The 20914-nt window shown below is 45.3% G+C and overlaps 2 protein-coding genes across 7 annotated transcripts in view; one reads left to right on the forward strand and one right to left on the reverse strand.

The window, feature by feature from the left end:
• SAAL1 (serum amyloid A like 1) overlaps positions 1–20914 on the forward strand; it is a 72384-nt gene that overhangs the window by 45569 nt on the left and 5901 nt on the right. For both annotated transcript variants that reach the window (XM_040409780.1, XM_040409781.1), the window contains exons 2-6: positions 13995–14164; positions 15746–15862; positions 17386–17469; positions 18033–18112; positions 19014–19073. In XM_040409780.1, the coding sequence (XP_040265714.1) occupies positions 13995–14164; positions 15746–15862; positions 17386–17469; positions 18033–18112; positions 19014–19073 (511 nt within the window). The remainder of the gene's footprint in view (positions 1–13994; positions 14165–15745; positions 15863–17385; positions 17470–18032; positions 18113–19013; positions 19074–20914) is intronic.
• Positions 1076–20914, reverse strand: part of LOC120980605 (keratin, type I cytoskeletal 9-like) — a 112153-nt gene continuing 92314 nt past the window's right edge. For 3 of the 5 annotated variants that reach the window (XM_040409785.1, XM_040409784.1, XM_040409787.1), the window contains 3 exons: positions 6313–6420; positions 3797–4328; positions 1076–1277 (listed from right to left, as the gene is read on the reverse strand). In XM_040409785.1, coding sequence (XP_040265719.1) covers positions 1250–1277; positions 3797–4328; positions 6313–6420 — 668 coding nt within the window. In that variant the 3' untranslated portion in view covers positions 1076–1249. Of the gene's footprint in view, positions 1278–3796; positions 4329–6312; positions 6421–7184; positions 7387–20914 lie in introns of all 5 variants that reach the window. The other 2 variants (XM_040409788.1, XM_040409789.1) reach the window with 2 other exon arrangements.

The following is a 20914-nucleotide window of genomic DNA, read 5'->3' on the forward strand; positions in this document are numbered from 1 at the left end:
TCATAGTCTACAAACTGTGGCTCTCCAGCTGTTGTGTAACTACAACTCCCAGCATGCCCTCGCTTCCTGCATATTGTCCCTTAAAATGCATGGAGAAGCCTTTTCTGTGGCTCTCCAGGTGGAACAACAACTGCTAGCATGGTGAGAGTTACATGACTGCTGGATACCCGCAGATTGCAGACTGCTGCTCTGGGGGAAGCATGGCAGGACACCATGGCCTCTGTCACGACACACAGACATATTGACTTCAATAGAAAAAAACGCCTTCCAAGTTTGGCGCGCTTCCCAGCGCCTGTGGTCATGTGACTACGACAGCCGAATTGCTGCCTGCTGTGGTGACCATATAACATTACTGGCAGCGTTGGGTCGCAGCAGTCACGTGAATGCCGCATCGGGTTATGCCGTCTTGGCAATACGTCATCTGACTAATCTTTGTCCGCTTCCCTTCCACAGTGGCGCTCCTCAGCACCGGCCGTCGGGGGACTGCAGGTCCTTGACCAGTAGGAAGTTGGGGGGCGCCACTGTGCACGGAAGAACAGTAAAGGAGGTCCAGGACTAAACCAGTGATGACAAATCCTAGTGATTGGGCCATTCCTTCTAAAGGGGTTCTGCCCAGCTTTTAAAACTGTGCATATGGGATAAGTGTCAGATCGGTGGGGGTCCAACTGCTGCGACTCCCACTGATTACGATAAATGGGGGGGCACAGCCGCTCTATTCATCCTCTATCGGACTGGCTTAGATAGCTGATGAGCACAGTCCCCAGTTACCTCCAGCAGTCTTATAGAGAACACGTGGATGACTGCGGGTGTGCGTGGCCTGCCTCTCCATTCATGCAGGGGACGGGCCCCGAGCTTGTAATTGTTTGGGGTTCCTGCAGTCAGACCCCCAACGATCGTAAAACGTGGCACGAACTGCTTCCAACCTATAGCCTCTGGTGCTGGTCTGTGCAGGCCACGGGGCGCCGCAGATCCCTCCGGACTGGTTGGACTGGATATTTGGTTGACATTTATTGAGACCTTCGGTCACACAAATAAAATTTCGTCACAGTAAATACTCTACATCTGATTTCCAGTTATTATAACTTTTTATTTAGAGTCGTTATCTGGCTTTTGTGGTTTTACGGGAATTGGCTGCTGCTTTTGCTTGTTCAGAGCCTCTGCCAGCCTTTTGGGTTTTATTTGCTTCACGACGTCGGAGAAGATCCTCTTGGTTGATTCTCGTCTTCATTCATCGAGTTTTTGGATGCATCTAATAATCCTCAGGCTCTTGCTGTCGCCTGTAATGATCAATATATGGATTTGTGTCATATTGTGTGCAAATACGTAAAAACGTCAAGACGTGCGTCAGTTGTCATGACCTATACTGGAGATTCCTGACTCCCCAGTACACATGCATGCTTGGCTGCATATGCATGTTTTTTTTTCAATGGGGAAATTGGGAAAGAAGCCTCTGTCCGCATCTTTCGCTAATCACCCCTGCCCCCTCTGTCCTGCTCCAGCTACTTCTCTTCCTGCCTTTTCTCCCCTTAGAACAGAAGGATCAGGCATTTATTATGTAGAGAAAGTTCATACAAGACACTTACTAATGTATTGTGATTGCTGGCTGGATTCATTTTTCCATCACATTATACACTGCTCGTTTCCATGGTTACGACCACCCTGAAATCCAGCAGCGGTGGCCATGCTTACACATTATAGACTATATTAAAAAAAACACCAACCTATGTACACTCCCATAGTCCCGGCCACCAGAGAGGCAGACACAATTTTTTCTATAGTGTATAAGCACGACCACCACTGCTGGATTGCAGGGTGGTCGTAACCATGGAAATGAGCAGTGTATTATGTGATGAAAAAATGAATCCAGCCAGAAAAGGAGGCAATATGGAGAATAACTATACATTAGTAAGTGTCTCTTGTATTAACTTTCTCTAGATATTAAATGCCACTTGCTGAAGTGAGAGACAACCCCTTTAAGAGCTTTTGGTCTCTTATTACAGATGGAGCAGCGGGGGAGGGCTCCTGCTGCAGCCAGTTGCCTCAGGCCTCATGCACACGGCCGTTGCCCCAAATAGCGGGTCCTCAATATGCGGGCACCGGCTGTGTGCTCCCCGCATCATGGATGCGGACCCATTCACATGTTCTATTTTTTTATTTATTTTTGCGGTGTGGACGAATCACGGACCCATTCAAGTTGAATTGGTCTCGATCCGTCCCGGCCGCCGCACGGATCGGTCGTGTGCATGAGGCCTTATAGACAAGCAGGGCCGCTGATAGAAATCATGGGGCCCCGTACAGCATACATGACGGGGCCCCCTTCAGCTCCACCCCCTGATCCCTCCTTCAGCCACACCCCTGGCCCCGCCCTTGGCCCCTCCCCAGACGCCGCCTTGAAACAACATGCAGATTTGTCTACAAGTGATATTTATGGCGCTGGGGGGTCGTCTGTGAATGGCGCTGTTATGGAGGGGATCTGTGAATGGCACTGTTATGGAGGGGATCTGTGAATGGCACTTTTTTTTGGAGGGGATCTGTGGATGGCACTGTTATTAAGGGGATCTGTGGATGGCACTGTTATGGAGGGGATCTGTGGATGGCACTGTTATGGAGGGGATCTGTGGATGGCACTGTTATGGGGGGATCTGTGGATGGCACTGTTATAGAGGGGGATCTGTGGATGACACATACCGTATATAGCATCTTATGCTATGTGTCATCCACAGATACCCCTCCATAACAGTGCCATTCACAGATACCCTCCATAACAGTGCCATCCACAGATCCCCCCCATAACAGTCATCCACAGATCCCCCCATAACAGTGTCATCCACAGATCCCCCCATAACAGTGTCATCCACAGATCCCCCCCATAACAGTGTCATCCACAGATCCCCCTCCATAATGGTGCCATCCACAGATCCCCCCCATAAGTGTCATCCACAGACCCCCCGGCCCCCCCCATAAGTGTCATCCACATGACAGACCCCCCCCCCCCATAACAGTGCCATCCACGGATCCCCCGCCCTCCCTATAACAGTGCCGTCATGACGTCATCCATATAGATCCCCCCCCGCCACTCACAGTAGTATACATTAATAAATCGGTGCAGCCGTGCAGGCTGCAGACAGTAACTTTAATTTTAGCACAGGCCCAGCGCTCATCTCTTTACTAAAATACTACCTTACATTCAGCTCCTCCCTCCACCCTCCAGCCTCCAGTAACAAGTGCGGGCGGCAGCGCTCACTCACTGACGTCACGCGCCTGCGCCGCCTAGTGGGAGGAGCAGGCGTGTGACGTCAGTGAGTGAGCGCCACCCCCACACTGCCTGCTGTTACTGGAGCCAGCCCACTGACAGCAAAAAAATTAAAATGGCTCGGGAGTCGGCAGCCCGGGCCCCCCTGCCAGCCGGGCCCGGTACAACTGGGCCAGCTGTACTGGCCTATCAGCGGCCCTGTAGACAAGTATGAGCTAAGGTCTGTGTGACAGAGGGAGAGGCGAATGTAAAATACAGTTTTTGTGCATTTCTCCCAGTTGTGTAATATGAGACAGGACAGGGTCAGGCCACCTCAGGCACCAATCTATTTTATGGCAGTGAGAATCTCAATATCAGTAGAAACAACCCAAAAAGTTACATCCTCATGGGAAATGTCTTAGCCATTTGTCCAATTACGACAAACTTTTTGGGTAGAACGATCATTTTTAGTCATACAGGTATTTGGGGGGAGGCTGTCTGTTGGTGGGGGACTTATACATGCATCTCTATCGTATGTAGGGCCTCTGTGATATTTTCCTTTACCTTCGCTGTCCAGAGTTTCTGCCTCGTCTTCCACCGTATTGTGATCCATATTGACCACCTCTGCCCGATTCCTCCTCTTCTCCATCGTAGTCCGATCCACAGCCATTTCTGCCTGATCCAGCTCCTTGACCAAATTTCTTGCGTGTTCCTCCACCTCCTCCTGATGACGAGCCGAATCTCTGCCCTTTACCTAAAAACTTCTCTGCAAGACCTTTTAATGGGCACTTTGTACCGTCCCCGGAGCCTGGACCTGAGCCAAGCTTCTGGACCAAACCAGAGAGCAGATCTTGTAGTTGTCCACTCGATAACCCAAACTGTTTGGCCAGTCCGAAGAGCTGTTCTTGGAGTTTTCCTGGATCTCCAGCAAACTTCTGGCCAAGGCCTAAGAGCTTCTCTACAAAACCACCTTGTAATTGGTTTGGTAGGCCTAATGACTGTGTTAGTTCAGCGAGATGACCCATTATTCCACCCTGCGCTCCTTTTTTATGTCTGCAGCCTCCTCCTCCTCCTCCAGACGGCCCACCATAGTCTCCTGAGAAGCCATGTTAACAGTGATATGATAGACTGCCATATACTTAGAAAATAATAATCATTTCATGTAATTATCAAATATAAACCACAGTTTCTGACAATTACTTCTTCATTACATGTCCCAATGGGCACCTTCATAAACTGACGCTATAAGCTGTGCTGTCCCCACAAGAAGCATCTTACCTGGAACAGTCTGAGCTCTCTCTTAGAGTTGCCAATCCCCTGCATAGACATTGAGTTAGAGGCTAGCATCCTGCAGGCCTGTAGCCACCACTATATACCGGAAAACTTAAACGCTAGTGTGAAAGTGGCCTTAGGGTCCATTCACACGTCCGTTGTTTCTTTCCTGATCTGTTCCGTTTTTTGCGGAACAGATCTGGACCCATTCATTTTCAATGGGTCCTGAAAAAAAATCAGACATTGAGCTGTCCGATTTTTTTCAGGACCCATTGAAAATGAATGGGTCCAGATCTGTTCCGCGAAAAACGGAACAGATCAGGAAAGAAACAACGGACGTGTGAATGGACCCTTAACCAAATCGGCATGATTATTGGATGAACTAGGTACACACAGTGCTCGTTTTTTATGACTCTCTTCACTTTTTATGATTTTTATGATTAGTGTTCTTGTCTTTGGATGTAGCTATCCTGTGTGTATTGGTTCAGGATGTGTCTCTTGCTTACACTAGAAGTGCCGGCCTACATCTAGCACAGTCCTATGTAACACTGGCAGTCCGTTTGTATTTGACTGAGTAACATAGAAGAACTTACAATTGACAGCTAATTTGTGACGTGTACTTGTTTTTTAAACTTTTTTTTTTATTTTTATGTAAATATCTGCCAATTTATTTTTATTCATTTTTTTAAATATATTTTTGTTTGTATTGATTTATTTACACTTGGTATAATAAAGTACTGGTTTTCGGTACAGTTCCCGGTGATTGAGTGCCAATCCTGAAGATAGTTATCAATCTCTGAATCCTGGAAACCCCCTTTAATAGCACTCATACCCTGATCTGACGAGGGGCGTTTCACGCAGCACTCTTAAAGGGACAGGACAGAGGAAGCTATCAAAGTGATTAGCACTAGTTTTGGGGCAAACAAATATTTCATATATATCATATTTGCGCAATAATTTATGAATTTTCACTTTCTGCTGCTGTTCAAAAAGTGACTGGGATTTTTGAGGAGGCGATGTAACGTTTTAAATTTTTTTTTATTAAGTTCTGTGACAGAAAATGAAGCAGAAATGCAGCCGGAGCTGTGCCAAATGTATTAAAGTAGACCTATACCTTAGGTGAGACCATGACCATGCAGCCCCGCTTCTCGGATCGCTGTGGTCGGGGGTTTCCAGCGTGCAGAGTGTACAACCACACAACGTATGTGGGATCTGTAACTGCGTGCTGGAGCAGATGAACCCCTGGGGAGCGGTGCTGAACGATCATGGTTTCACCAACGGTTAAGGTCCCCTTTAGGAGCTGTGCACCTCTTCGTCAGACACCCAGCATGTTGTACTCCAGCGCTGTTCAGTTTAAAGGAGTTGTCCTTCCTAAATACAAAATTGACAGTGGGAAACGGCATAAAAAAATAAATTAATCCCGCTGTTTCAATGTCGCTGCTCCTGTTTTTTCCAGACTGGAAGAAATGATATCCTATACCTTGATTATAAACTGGGACCGTTGAGCCTCTGTGGTCATGTGCCATTCACTGCTGACATCATCATCATCATTTCTGGTCTGTTGGGGACGGGAACTACGGAACTGGAACAGTGGCACTTTTTTTTTTTTTTTTTTTATAATTTTTTTTGCCTGTAATTATTTTTCTTGTTATTTTGGTCGGGCAACCCCATTTAGGCCAGTCTTCATCTCCCCCCATATGTTTTAAAAAAATCTGATTGTGTGTATAGGAAGCACCCTCCAAAGTGCCCCGTCATCACTGAATCCTTGTTTGGGCACCAATTTGCTTTTGTCATAATTTTTCACTCACCTTCATCTCCATACTCATTTTGCTGAGCATAGCGTCTGCACTCCGCAGGATGTAGGATCATGATGAGCAGCACCACACAGAATATGGGCTTCATTGTAATTTGGATCTCTTTGGGATAAAACGTTTCAATATTTAACACGTGTCCATGTGACCACTAGTATACAGTCTATATACAGATAAAACTACATAAACCGTTATATATTACATTACCTATCCTGAGTTACATCCTGTATTATACTCCAGAGCTGCACTCACTATTCTGCTGGTGGAGTCACTGTGTACATACATTATATTACTTATCCTGTACTGATCCTGAGTTAAATCCTGTATTATACTCCAGAGCTGCACTCACTATTCTGCTGGTGCAGTCACTGTGTACATACATTGCTTATCCTGTACTGATCCTGAGTTACATTCTGTATTATACTCCAGAGCTGCACTCCCTATTCTGCTGGTGCAGTCACTGTGTACTGGATGTAACTCAGGATAAGTAATGTATGTACTGTGTACATACATTACATATCCTAAGTTACATCCTGTATTACACTCCAGAGCTGCACTCACTATTCTGCTGGTGCAGTCACTGTGTACATACATTACATATCCTGAGTTACATCCTGTATTACACTCCAGAGCTGCACTCACTATTCTGCTGGTGCAGTCACTGTGTACATACATTACTGATCCTGAGTTACATCCTGTATTATACACCACCAGCAGAATAGTGAGTGCAGCTCCGGAGTCTCTGTGTACATACATTATATTGCTTATCCTGTACTGATCATTTTAAATAAAAAAAAGTGACAGGAAGGTTTTTAAAAACAATTTCAGCATCTTGTCCAATACTTGATGTCATGTATGAAGTAACTTACTGTTGCAGGAGAGTCACTGGTGGGATGACGGGATGCGTCTTCTCCAGCACATTTGTAAAGCCTTTGTCAGATGTCTGCATTATATAATCTATGAGGAGGGACGGGTGGGTTGTGTTTCGCTGAATGTCGTCTTCTACTTTGTTGTCGTTTTTCTTTTCTGTTATTCAGCGATTTTCGTGTTTTGGGCGTTTTCTGTGCCAGACTGAAATGTCAGGTAATTAGCAGAAGGTATTAAGTATCAGCTGAGCTGACCCAAGATTTAATAGGTTTTATGTAGATATATTAAAGGAGACAGAAGCCTAAAATTACAGCTTATAATAGTATAGTACCAAGGTGGGAAAACTTTTTGACTCGTGGGCCACAATGGGTTCATATTATTGGACCTGGGGGTCGGACTAAGAGTAGATGGATGGGGCGTTTGTGTGAATTAATATAAATTTAAATTTAGTAATGTTAAAGGTTTAGTTTAATTCAAGGTAGAAAAGCTATTGTACAACATTTTTATGCAATGTATTTCTTTCATAACATAGTATGTATAACTGACCTTCAATTTTAGTGGGAACAGTGTTGTTGGTCTCCCTTTTTTGCAAAGGCATAAAAGTCTGGAGTTAGCTTTGTTGTTGCATAGAGCCCCCCATAATGAGTGCCAGTATATAGGGCCCCCAGTAGATGCCCCCATAGTGCTCCTTCTCCCCCACTTCTTCATAGAGCCCGCCAATAATGCGTGCCAGTATATAGGGCCCCCAGTAGATGCCCCCATAGTGCTCCTTCCCCTCTTCTCCATAGTGTCCCCCCATATTGTGCCAGTATATAGGGCCCTCATAGTGTTTCCCCTCTTCTCCATAGTGCCCCCCCATATTGTGCCAGTATATAGGGCCCTCATAGTGCTTCCCCTCTTCCCCATAGTACCAATCCATATTGTGCTAGTATATAGAGCCCCCACCCCCCTTCTTGCCACAGTATACTATAAATAATAAAAACAATAAACACATATACTTACCTTATGCTGCATTCAGTGATGCGATGCAGGCCCCTTATGGCCTGTGTCCCACGCTGTATGGCTCAGGCGGTGAAATGACGTCATCGCGCCGCCTGCACTGGCCTCTGATAGGCTGCAGGCCTAGTGCCTGTAGCCTATCAGAGGAACGGGCAAGGGAGACGCCTCTCCCCTGCTCCTCCGCACCATTCATCTGTATCACTGTCCTGAGGACGGCGATACAGATGAATATGAAGATGAGCGCTTCCACAATGGAAGATCTCCTCTCCACTCCTGCTACCTCTGAACAGAAAGGGCCCCCCTCCGGCGCTGGGCCCTGCTGATGGCGTCTCCCTCTTCTGTCCTCCTCGCCCAGCTGTAGAAACGGCCCTGTAATCCGCAATCCTCAATCGCCGCCTGAACTCCACCCCGGCGCCGTCACTTCCCATCGCAGTCGCATGAGCAGCTCTGCTGGCCGGATAAAAAGATTCGCCGGGCCGTAGTTTGCCCATCACTGGTATAGTAGCATTATAAGAGGAGCAGATATATTATCAGTCACATACAGTATATGGATGTAAATGTCCTCAGACATTCTCAGCGCTGGAGATATGTGACAAAGTAGCGATCATGGGGAAATGGTTTTGTAAACCACCTGTGCCGAATGGGAGGAGTACTGATACCAGTGGTCAAGAAGGAAGACTTGAACAAAGCATAGCATTGTGGATGTGCGATCCAGTTCTGTTCGTCTCCCCCTGATATGTTGTTTGAATCTTTCTTCTTTACCACTGGTATCAGCACTCCTCCCATTCGGCGCAGGTGGTTTTAATTTCGCAGAAGTCTGCATAGAAGTGGTCATTGACCTGCAGCTCCTGATGGCAATGGACATGTTGTGTTAGACAACTGTTCACATGGTGCAGTACTGTGTGGTGGCCTTTGTTTTTGTGGCGCTGTGCTGGTGGGTTGGTGGGACACAGGGCCATGGGTGGCATTGTCAGACAGCAGGGTTGCTGTTGGACTCCTGGGTCCCGCCGCCTACTAGGGCAGGGCCGCTTTGTCACCGCATTGTGCTGCGCCTTTTTGTCAGAGTAGGTCCTACTCAAAGAGGCGACCTTGGCGTGGTGAGTGGGCTTATACCTTTTGATCAAAATGTACACTAATGCCTCATTTAGCATGTAGTATGGGGGGGGCTGTACACTTTAACCACTTAAGGACCACAGGTTTATACCCTCCTAGTGACCAGGCCCTTTTTCACAAATCGGCACTCCACAACTTTAGCGGTTTATTGCTCGGTCATGCAACTTACCACCCAAATGAATTTTACCTCCTTTTCTTCTCACTAATAGAGCTTTCATTTGGTGGTATTTCATTGCTGCTGACATTTTTACTTTTTTTGTTATTAATCGAAATTTAACGATTTTTTTGCAAAAAAATGACATTTTTCACTTTCAGTTGTAAAATTTTGCAAAAAAAACGAGATCCATATAAAAATTTTGCTCTAAATTTATTGTTCTACATGTCTTTGATAAAAAAAAAAATGTTTGGGTAAAAAAAAAATGGTTTGGGTAAAAGTTATAGCGTTTACAAACTATGCTACAAAAATGTGAATTTCCGCTTTTCGAAGCAGCTCTGACTTTCTGAGCACCTGTCATGTTTCCTGAGGTTCTACAATGGCCAGACAGTACAAACACCCCACAAATGACCCTATTTCGGAAAGTACACACCCTAAGGTATTCGCTGATGGGCATAGTGAGTTCATAGAACTTTTTATTTTTTGTCACAAGTTAGCGGAAAATGATGATTTTTTTTTTTCTTACAAAGTCTCATATTCCACTAACTTGTGACAAAAAATAAAAAGTTCTATGAACTCACTATGCCCATCACGAAATACCTTAGGGTCTCTTCTTTCCAAAATGGGGTCACTTGTGGGGTAGTTCTACTGCCCTGGCATTCTAGGGGCCCAAATGTGTGGTAAGGAGTTTGAAATCAAATTCTGTAAAAAATGACCAGTGAAATCCGAAAGGTGCTCTTTGGAATATGGGCCCCTTTGCCCACCTAGGCTGCAAAAAAGTGTCACACATCTGGTATCTCTGTATTCAGGAGAAGTTGAGGAATGTGTTTTGGGGTGTCTTTTTACATATACCCATGCTGGGTGAGATAAATATCTTGGTCAAATGCCAACTTTGTATAAAAAAATGGGAAAAGTTGTCATTTGCCAAGATATTTCTCTCACCCAGCATGGGTATATGTAAAATGACACCCCAAAACACATTCCCCAACTTCTCCTGAGTACGGAGATACCAGATGTGTGACACTTTTTTGCAGCCTAGGTGGGCAAAGGGGCCCATATTCCAAAGAGCACCTTTCGGATTTCACTGGTCATTTTTTACAGAATTTGATTTCAAACTTCTTACCACACATTTGGGCCCCTAGAATGCCAGGGCAGTATAACTACCCCACAAGTGACCCCATTTTGGAAAGAAGAGACCCCAAGGTATTCGCTGATGGGCATAGTGAGTTCATGGAAGTTTTTATTTTTTGTCACAAGTTAGTGGAATATGAGACTTTGTATGAAAAAAAAAAAAAATATCATCATTTTCCACTAACTTGTGACAAAAAATAAAAAATTCTAGGAACTCGCCATGCCCCTCACGGAATACCTTGGGGTGTCTTCTTTCCAAAATGGGGTCACTTGTGGGGTAGTTATACTGCCCTGGCATTTTCCAGGGGCCCTAATGTGTGGTAAGTAGGTAAATGACCTGTGAAATCCAAAAGGTGCTCTTTGGAATATGGGCCCCTTTGCCCACCTAGGCTGCAAAAAAGTGTCACACATCTGGTATCTCCGTACTCAGGAGAAGTTGGGGAATGTGTTTTGGGGTGTCATTTTACATATACCCATGCTGGGTGAGAGAAATATCTTGGCAAAAGACAACTTTTCCCATTTTTTTTATACAAAGTTGGCATTTGACCAAGATATTTCTCTCACCCAGCATGGGTATATGTAAAATGACACCCCAAAACACATTCCCCAACTTCTCCTGAGTACGGCGATACCAGATGTGTGACACATTTTTGCAGCCTAGATGCGCAAAGGTGCCCAAATTCCTTTTAGGAGGGCATTTTTAGACATTTGGATACCAGACTTCTTCTCACGCTTTGGGGCCCCTAGAATGCCAGGGCAGTATAAATACCCCACATGTGACCCCATTTTGGAAATAAGACACCCCAAGGTATTCAATGAGGGGCATGGCGAGTTCATAGAAATTATTTTTTTTTGGCACAAGTTAGCGGAAATTGATATTTTTTATTTTTTTCTCACAAAGTCTCCCTTTCCGCTAACTTGGGACAAAAATTTCAATCTTTCATGGACTCAATATGCCCCTCACGGAATACCTGGGGGTGTCTTCTTTCCGAAATGGGGTCACATCTGGGGTATTTATACTGCCCTGGCATTCTAGGGGCCCTAAAGCGTGAGAAGAAGTCTGGAATATAAATGTCTAAAAAATTTTACGCATTTGGATTCCGTGAGGGGTATGGTGAGTTCATGTGAGATATTATTTTTTGACACAAGTTAGTGGAATATGAGACTTTGTAAGAAAAAAAAAAAAAAATTCCGCTAACTTGGGCCAAAAAAATGTCTGAATGGAGCCTTACAGAGGGTGATCAATGACAGGGGGGTGATCAATGACAGGGGGGTGATCAATGACAGGGGGGTGATCAGGGAGTCTATATGGGGTGATCACCCCCCTGTCATTGATCACCCCCCTATAAGGCTCCATTCAGATGTCCGTATGTGTTTTGCGGATCCGATCCATGTATCCGTGGATCCGTAAAAATCATACAGACATCTGAATGCAGCCTGACAGGGGGGGGTGATCAATGACAGGGGGGTGATCAGGGAGTCTATATGGGGTGATCACCCCCCCTGGAAGGCTCCAGGGAGACGCCTGTATGTGTTTTGCGGATCCGATCCATCTATCAGTGGATCCGTAAAAATCATGCGGACGTCTGAATGGAGCTTTACAGGGGGGTGATCAATGACAGGGGGGTAATCAATGACAGGGGGGTGATCAGGGAGCCTATATGGGGTGATCACCACAGTCATTGATCACGCCCCTGTAAGGCTCCATTCAGACGTCCGTATGCGTTTTGCGGATCCGATCCATCTATCAGTGGATCCGTAAAAATCATGCGGACGTCTGAATGGAGCTTTACAGGGGTGTGATCAATGACAGGGGGGGGGTGATCAGGGAGTCTATATGGGGTGATCACCCCCCTGTCATTGATCACCCCCCCCCTGTAAGGCTCCATTCAGATGTCCGTATGTGTTTTGCGGATCTGATCCATGTATCAATGACAGGGGGGTGATCAGGGAGTCTATATGGGGTGATCACCACAGTCATTGATCATGCCCCTGTAAGGCTCCATTCAGACGTCCGTGTGCGTTTTGCGGATCCGATCCATCTATCAGTGGATCCGTAAAAATCATGCGGACATCTGAATGGAGCTTTACAGGGGTGTGATCAATGACAGGGGTGTAATCAATGACAGGGGGGTGATCAGGGAGTCTATATGGGGTGATCACCACAGTCATTGATCACGCCCCTGTAAGGCTCCATTCAGACGTCCGTGTGCGTTTTGCGGATCCGATCCATCTATCAGTGGATCCGTAAAAATCATGCGGACGTCTGAATGGAGCTTTACAGGGGGTTGATCAATGACAGGGGGGTAATCAATGACAGGGGGGTGATCAGGGAGTCTATATGGGGTGATCAGGGGCTAATAAGGGGTTAATAAGTGACGGGGGGGGTGTGGTGTAGTGTAGTGGTGCTTGGTGCTACTTTACTGAGCTACCTGTGTCCTCTGGTGGTCGATCCAAACAAAGGAGACCACCAGAGGACCAGGTAGCAGGTATATTAGACGCTGTTATCAAAACAGCGTCTAATATACCTGTTAGGGGTTAAAAAAATCACATCTCCAGCCTGCCAGCGAACGATCGCCGCTGGCAGGCTGGAGATCCACTCTCTTACCTTCCGTTCCTGTGAGCGCGCGCGCCTGTGTGCGCGCGTTCACAGGAAATCTCGGCTCACGCGAGATGACGCCAATCGGCGTTAGTGTGACCTGGGAGCGCCGCAGAGATGACGCCTTTCGGCGTTAGCGTGACGGTAAGTGGTTAATATAGCGCTGAGAAGCGAGTTTAATTATCTCAAAGCATAGCATTGTGGATGTGCGATCCAGTTCTGGGTTTCTCCCCCTGATATCCTGTATCATACTCCAGAGCTGCACTCAATATTCTGCTGGTACAGTCACTGTGTACATATATTACTTGTCCTGCACTGATCCCGAGTTAGGTCCTGTATTATACACCAGAGCTGCACTCACTATTCTGCTGGTGGAGTCACTGTGTACATACATTACTTATCCTGTACTGATCCTGAGTTACATCCTGTATTATACTCCAGAGCTGCACTCACTATTCTGCTGGTGCAGTCACTGTGTACATACATTACATGACTTGTACTGGTCCTCATCAGAGACAGCCTTATGACCCTCAACATCTTATGAGCTTCGTTTCTACTAAATCAAAAGACTGATACTTCCCAGTAGTGTGCAGAATTATAACTGCAGCTGTGAAGTATAGTACTGAGGGAGGTTTATGGCACTTAATTCACTACTGTGGCCTGATAATAAGTCATGGGAATAGGTAGACTGCTATATCTGTGACCACTGGCGGGTAATAAGTTATTGCAATACATTTTTTTGGGGTGCTGAGGCTCATATGATGTACAGTCGGGTTGGTAACGGTTGGAGCTTTAACTTTGTGTTTCTCTCTCCAGAGAAAGAGAAGGTTGACTCCAGCCCGAATGTCCTGGAACCGCTGTGCGATATGGATCGGAACCCCTCACCCCCGACTAGTGACGATGAAGAGGGACAGAAGGCAGACTCCATAGGGAGCACTGTATACAGCAAGCACTGGTTCTTCAGCACGCTGACCAGGCTCATCGAGGTGATGTAACAGCAGAGTGTGAACTGTGACTTTAAAGGGCTAGAACATTGCTGACCCATACGTAGGATTATACATCAATATCAGATCAGCGGGTGTCTGACTCCCAGAACCCCCACCAATCAGCTGAATGAGCGGGCTCCAATGCTCTGAGTCTCATTCACTGTTTTCCCGGCATAGCGCCATACTTTTCTTAATGGCTGTGGGTGGTACTGCAGCTCTGTCTCATTGAAGTAAATAAGACTGAGTTGTACCGAGCACGACCATTAAGAAAAGATGGTGCTCTCCTGACTGCCTAATGTAAATTTATATTGGGTATTTAAAGATGGCGCCTGGGTGCCTGCTGATTTAAACATCAAACACACGGGGCTAATGTATGCGATCGACAACGTTGTGTGCGGCAGCCTCGGTCCTCCTGAATGATCCGAGGCGGCCGCACATAGGCTCCTTTGGAGACCCTGCCAGTGGCAGAGATCACGTAGTGAAATCTGAGAGACGCAATCTAATGATTGCTTGTTCAAGTTCCCCATGCAAACTATTAAAATGTGTAAAAAAAAATAAAAAAAAAATATTAAAAAAAATATAAAAGTTCAAATCACCCCCCTTTCCCTAAAAGTAAAATAAAAAAGCAAAAAAACAAAACAATCATAGGCATTGCCATGTGAATATGTAAAATATTTATTCCATGTGAGAAACGGTAAAATGGAAAAAAAAGAAAGGCGGATTCGCTTCACCTCCCACATAAAATGGAATAAAAAGTGATCAAAAAGCCACACATACGCCAAAATAGTATCGATGAAAAGTGCAGATCGGCCCGCAAAAAATTAGCCCTCGCCCAGCTCTGTACACATAAATACAAAAAAGTCATAGGGGGGGTCAGAATATGGCAGGGATAGGCAACCTTCGGCACTCCAGCTGTGGTGAAACTACGACTCCCAGCATGCACACTTGCCTAGCTGTTTTTTCAGAACTCCCATAGAAGTGAATGGAGCATGCTGGGAGTTGTAGTTTAACCACAGCTGGAGTGCAGAAGGTTGCTGACCGCTGGAATATTGCAATGAAAAGATATATATATATTTTTTTAAAGGTCTTTATTTTTTTATTTAGTATTAAAATTTAAGAAAAACTATACCAATGTGGTATCGCCATTATGTTACTGACCTGGAGAAGGGGACGGGTCACTTTTACTGCATAGGGAACACTGTAAAAACACAGTCTGACAATGGGAGCACTGACTGGATAGAGTGAGTCTGTGCAGGGACCCCCCCCCCCCAACTGGTAACACCCCTCTGTACCCTTACTGCAGACTGCTAGCAATTCATTCATAACTTCTAGCAGGAATACTAAAGTAATGGTGAAACATACAGACCTAAGAATAGATGTTCCAGAATTGTTATTACATGGGGAATGCATGGAGCTATTAAACCAGGCGTGTCAGAGACGGGTTTTGTGATTTTACTTTTTGCACAAACTTACGATAGACATCGCCTACGAATACACCTACAGTAATGTCTTTGCAGGAAGTAGAGATTGGTAAGATGCTACCCACACATTGGTAGATGACCGCCATTGTATTCCCTTCAGTTCGTCACAAAGAAAGACAAATCCCAGGCCGAGGACGATGAAGACGAGATCTCGGGGGTGCTGGATGAAGACCTGGAAAATGACATTTGTAAAGTTTGGGACATGTCTATGAATGAGGTATGGAGACGCAGGAGGTGACAGACCGCTAATGGAAGGAGCCCCCAGCCGCGCACACATTTCACGTAGAGAAATTACCTAGTGAGAGGAGCAGCAGCACAGAGTATTTCAGATGAACAGTGTGCAGATCTCATGGGAGGTCACAGGTTGAGGGGAGCACAGAGTATTTTAGGAGAGGAGTGGGCTGATATTGTGGAAGGTGCACAGTCTCCAGCAGCACAGAGGATTTCAGGAGAGCAGTGTGTGGATCATGTGGGAAGTCACAGACTGTTACATAGTGAAAGGAGCAGTGTCCCAGCCGCAGAGTATTTCAGGAGAGGAGTGCACTGATCTTGGGGCAGGCAGTGATGCCGGGGTCCTCATGGCTGAATGTATGATGGTATCAGCTCCGCCATGTCTGGTGATGGTTCAGTATTTCACCTGTAAAGGTCACCTGTAAAGGTCACATCTTTCTGCTGCCAATCTCTAAATACACACTTGTAAATGTCAGATTGAGATTAACCTTTTTGGATTGAATTGAATATATTGTTATTGTGATAAGAATTGGCCTTCAGCGCGGTCGGCACGCCCCCGATTCATGTGGTAAAATCCTTCTCTGGGGTCTGCAGAGATGGGGTCACACATCGCCCGGATTTTATGTTAATGTTGGGGGGAAGGTTCTGTACCAGAGGCTTCATCCACACATAAATAGTAATACAGTGGAGCCATCTAGTGTTCAAATTAGTGTAGTTGTGATGAGATATTTACTTACTAGTACTTATTTACTACTCCTCTTCATCAGCAACATCATCATTCTTCTATAGGGTTTGTGTGCCATGTGTTTAGTGCAGAGCATCAATCCTCCAATCCCCTAACTTTAGTGTTCCCCAACCTGTGACTCTCCGCCATGATTGGAGTTGTAGATTCGGAACATCTGGAGAGCCACAGATTGGAGACCAGTGCTTTATGGAGTCTGATCTGTATAGAACCATATACCACTACTTATGTCAGTGCCCGCTGTATACAGATCACACCCCCTAGTGGTGACAGCTGAGTTTTCCAGGTAAGAGCTCATGCACACGAACGTGCTGTGTTTTGCGGTCCACAAATTGCGGATCCGCAATGCCGCCCATGTGCCTTCCGCAATTTGCAGAACGGAATGGGCGGACCATTATAGAAATGCCTATTCTCGTCCGCAAAACGGACAATAGGACATGATCTATAATTTTTGCGTGGACACGGAACGGAGCAACGGATGCGGACAGCACGCGGAGTGCTGTCCGCATCTTTTCGGCCCCACTGAAGTGAATGGGTCTGCATCCGAGCCGCAAAAAATGTGGCTCGGATGCAGAACCAAACCACATTCATGTGAATGCGCCCTAAGTCTTAGAAGACTGTAGGATCTGGACTGTAGAAAAGCCATACTGCTAGTACTGTATCAGTAGCAGCATAATGCTAGTGCTAATACTATGCCACAAGTAAAAAAATAGTGGACCTGTTTCTAGCCTTGCTATAAATTGAATGTTACTTTTATTATATTCCAGGAGGTGGCGCTGTTCCTAAAGGAGTTCAATGCACCTGAAATTTTTTTAGGCATCATCTCAAAATCCAAAAGCAACCGGTTAACAGTAAGTAATAGAGGTCCTGGATTATCAGAATAATATACATACAGAATGGCATTTAAAGAGAGTCTATCACCAGCACCTCCCTATCAAACCAAGAGCATCTGAATAAAACTTACCGATCCCAGACATGAGAATTTTTGTAATATGCAAATTATCTGTTTGGTGCAACAGGGGGTGTCACTGTGTCGCTCGTTGCACCGAAGCTCCATTTCCTACCTAATTTGGTTGATGCCCAGGAAGTGGCGATGTAATATTGCCTGGCCCTTGTCGCTTTGGATATTGACGCATGCACAGTACAACCCAGATACTTGCCTGGTGGAATTTTGCTGCGCATTCCGGTGGAATCTACTGCGCATGCGTGAGAACACAGGTCCAAGTGAGATGCGCGGACTGGGCACTGGAAGGAGTGGAGCTTTGGTGTGACAAATGGAGCCTTGGATCGGGAAGGAGAAAAAAAAAAAAAAATTTTTTATTCAGGTGACCTAGGGCTAACCGGAAAATCCCTTTAACCACAAAATACTAGACCTCGTCTAACATTCATCCTGCAAAATGTCTCTTCCTGCCAGGAAATCTGTGTGGGGATCCTGGGTAACATGGCCTGCTTCCAGGAGACATGTGTGGCCATCAGCAACAACAAGGACTTGGGGTAAGGACTTTTAGCTTTGTTTTAAATCCCTTAAACCAGTGGGTTGTCATTTATTCCATGTGAAGCAGGAGTCGTGCGGTTCTATAGCTTACTGGACAGGTAATGTAAAGATATAGAGCATACGCATCTTATTCAGAGACAGCCCATTTTAGAATGTGGTCCCCAGGACGATCAGCTAATGACCTGGAGTTCTGCTTCTTGCACCCCAGGAAAACTCAGCTGTGGCTTTGCCAGACATTGAGCAGAGAAACTGTAGTAATACAGTGGAAACTACTGCAGAGCAGCGCTCCCTTCTGGCTCGTACAAAAGAGTCCTGAGCAGAGGACTGCCCCTCTGTGATGTCCATATGCCCAAAATAAGGGCTCATGCACAAAAACAAATTTTTTGTCTGTTTCTTATGGGGCTGCAAAAAAACGGAAATGAAAATGACTCAGTGTGCATTTCGTATCCGTATGTCCGCAAATCCGTTCCACAAAAAATAGAACATGTCCTATTCTTGTCCGTTTTACGGACAAGGACAGGCACTGTTACAATGGATCCGCAAAATGTAACACAGATGTCACCCGTTTTTTTTTTTTGCGAACCGCAAAATACATGCGGTCATGTACATGATCCCTAGGGTGTATGCACAGGATTTATCTTCATGAGACAATCCCTTTCAGATTTGCAGCGGTCACTCTGTTCAGAGCCCTGGCGTCGCAGGTGACATTTTTTCACTGTTCTTTTCACCATTTGCAAAGCAGGGGGCGAAATGTGAAGCAGAATCTGCATGTAATTTGTAGTTTTTCCTCTACAAAATATGATGTGTGTGAATGGCACCTTAAGCGAATAACTTTGAGAAACCAACGTTTTCGGCTTTGGCCAAGTAAATGACTCTCATTTCCTCTGGGACTTTTTGCAGAGAAGTCCTGCTGATGCTGATGTGTGACACGGACCCCCCGACTCTGCTAGAAACCACCAGGTAGGTGGATGCACTTACAGGAATTCTCGCCGCACAGACATGGCTGGAATATCGCTAGGAGAGCGCGCCGGCATTTACTGGCTGTGCTCTGCTTTTTTCCCCCAGAGATTGCAGATGTTTAGTGCCATTTTCTGCATGTATGAAGTCAGCACTGGAGCCGCATAGCATGCGCAGAGTGACACGCGGTTTCCGCATGCGGTGCTGTTTTTTCAGGCAAGACGACAGACACTATGATGGAAACTGACAGACCGTATTATAGATCAGCGGGGTCTGTCAGGCACTGTTGGTGTCATCCAGCACTGCCCAATAGCTTTAATGGGAACAAAGAGCACCTCTCTGGAGGTCCTGCCTTGCATTACACGGACAACTCATTGATTTAAATGGACACGGTGCAATGTTTCATTTTCCCCTGTTGTGGCTCTGTAGGCAAAATGTACATTTGCACCAGGTTTATCCACAAATTATAGCCGACTGCTAAGCCGGGCGGGGGCACCTTGTGATCAGTTTATTGTCCAGGGCGCCTTCTAACAGGTAAGGATTGTCCAAAGCAAATAACCCCTTTAACCCTTTTGCGGCCAGGGGTGTTTGGAACTTTTGCACTTCTGGTAGTCAGGAAAATTTTTGCAGTTTGAACATGTACAAATAAAACCTAAATTCTGGAAAAAAATAAAAATAAATCATGCTACCCCCCCCCCCCCCCCCCATACCTATATATTTTCTGAAGGCAAATACCCAGCACATTTTTAAAATACACACACACATATTTTTATGCAATTTTGCATCAAAATGTAATTTGATCTAAAAAGTTGATATTCGTGGGTAATAATTTGACCCAGGTATAGTTTCACAGCTCTGACAAATAACCTGTCAGTATGTATAATTGACAATAGTGGTAAAAGGGAAGTGCAGAATCACAGACTACCACCATATAAAACGTAGCCTTTATTTTGTATACTATAAAAATTACCCTTATGTGCCAAAAAACTAAGAACAAAAAAGCAAGGATGGGTATAAAGGGTAAACCAATGAAGGTCTAGCCCTTCGTCTCACCCTCTGTGCTCTGCCTATAAACGGAATAGCCGCCCCGATATCAGGAATCCCGTATCAGAAACCTCCTATATGCCCTAGGAAGCCCTAATAGAGGGATAGATGGCCATACCCGTATCAATTGGCAGTAGATGCAGATACACCAAAAGTAAAAAATTAATTAAACACAAAATAATAATGAAATGGGAAATGTGCCAAGATCCTATATGTATTGGAGTATAGAAGTTACAGCGATATATAGTGAAATAGTAGATGAATACTAAGAGAATAATATACAACAGACCTCCGTATTGAGAAAAGCGTTGATTGTAGATGTAATATGATCATAGGGCAACAATGTCCCTTGCTATGAATGACACTATTCCAACGCGTTTCGCCTATTGTTTGCAAAGGCTCATCAGGGGACTATAATTTACTTAAAAAATAAATAAAAAAAAGGTCTGGAACAGATATAGAGATAAATAGATGATCAAAAGGTATTCCACAAATGCCATATAGATAGACCACCGTTATATGGACACAACAAGACGCATATATATCACCACCCCATGTATTATAAGTGGACACAGAAAGATACTGCAGATTGGGTCTGCAAAAAAAACTGAAGTTACTCCGTGTGCATTCTGTTTCCGTATGTCCGTATTTCCGTTCCACAAAAAAATAGAACATGTCCTATTATTGTCCACATTACAGACAAGGATAGTACTGTTGTATTAGGGGCCAGCTGTTCCGTAAAATACGGAATGCACACGGACATCATCCGTATTTTTTGCGGACCGAAAAATACATACGGT

This window comes from Bufo bufo, chromosome 10, assembly GCF_905171765.1.
Source record: "Bufo bufo chromosome 10, aBufBuf1.1, whole genome shotgun sequence".
Taxonomy (NCBI): Eukaryota; Metazoa; Chordata; class Amphibia; order Anura; family Bufonidae; genus Bufo; species Bufo bufo.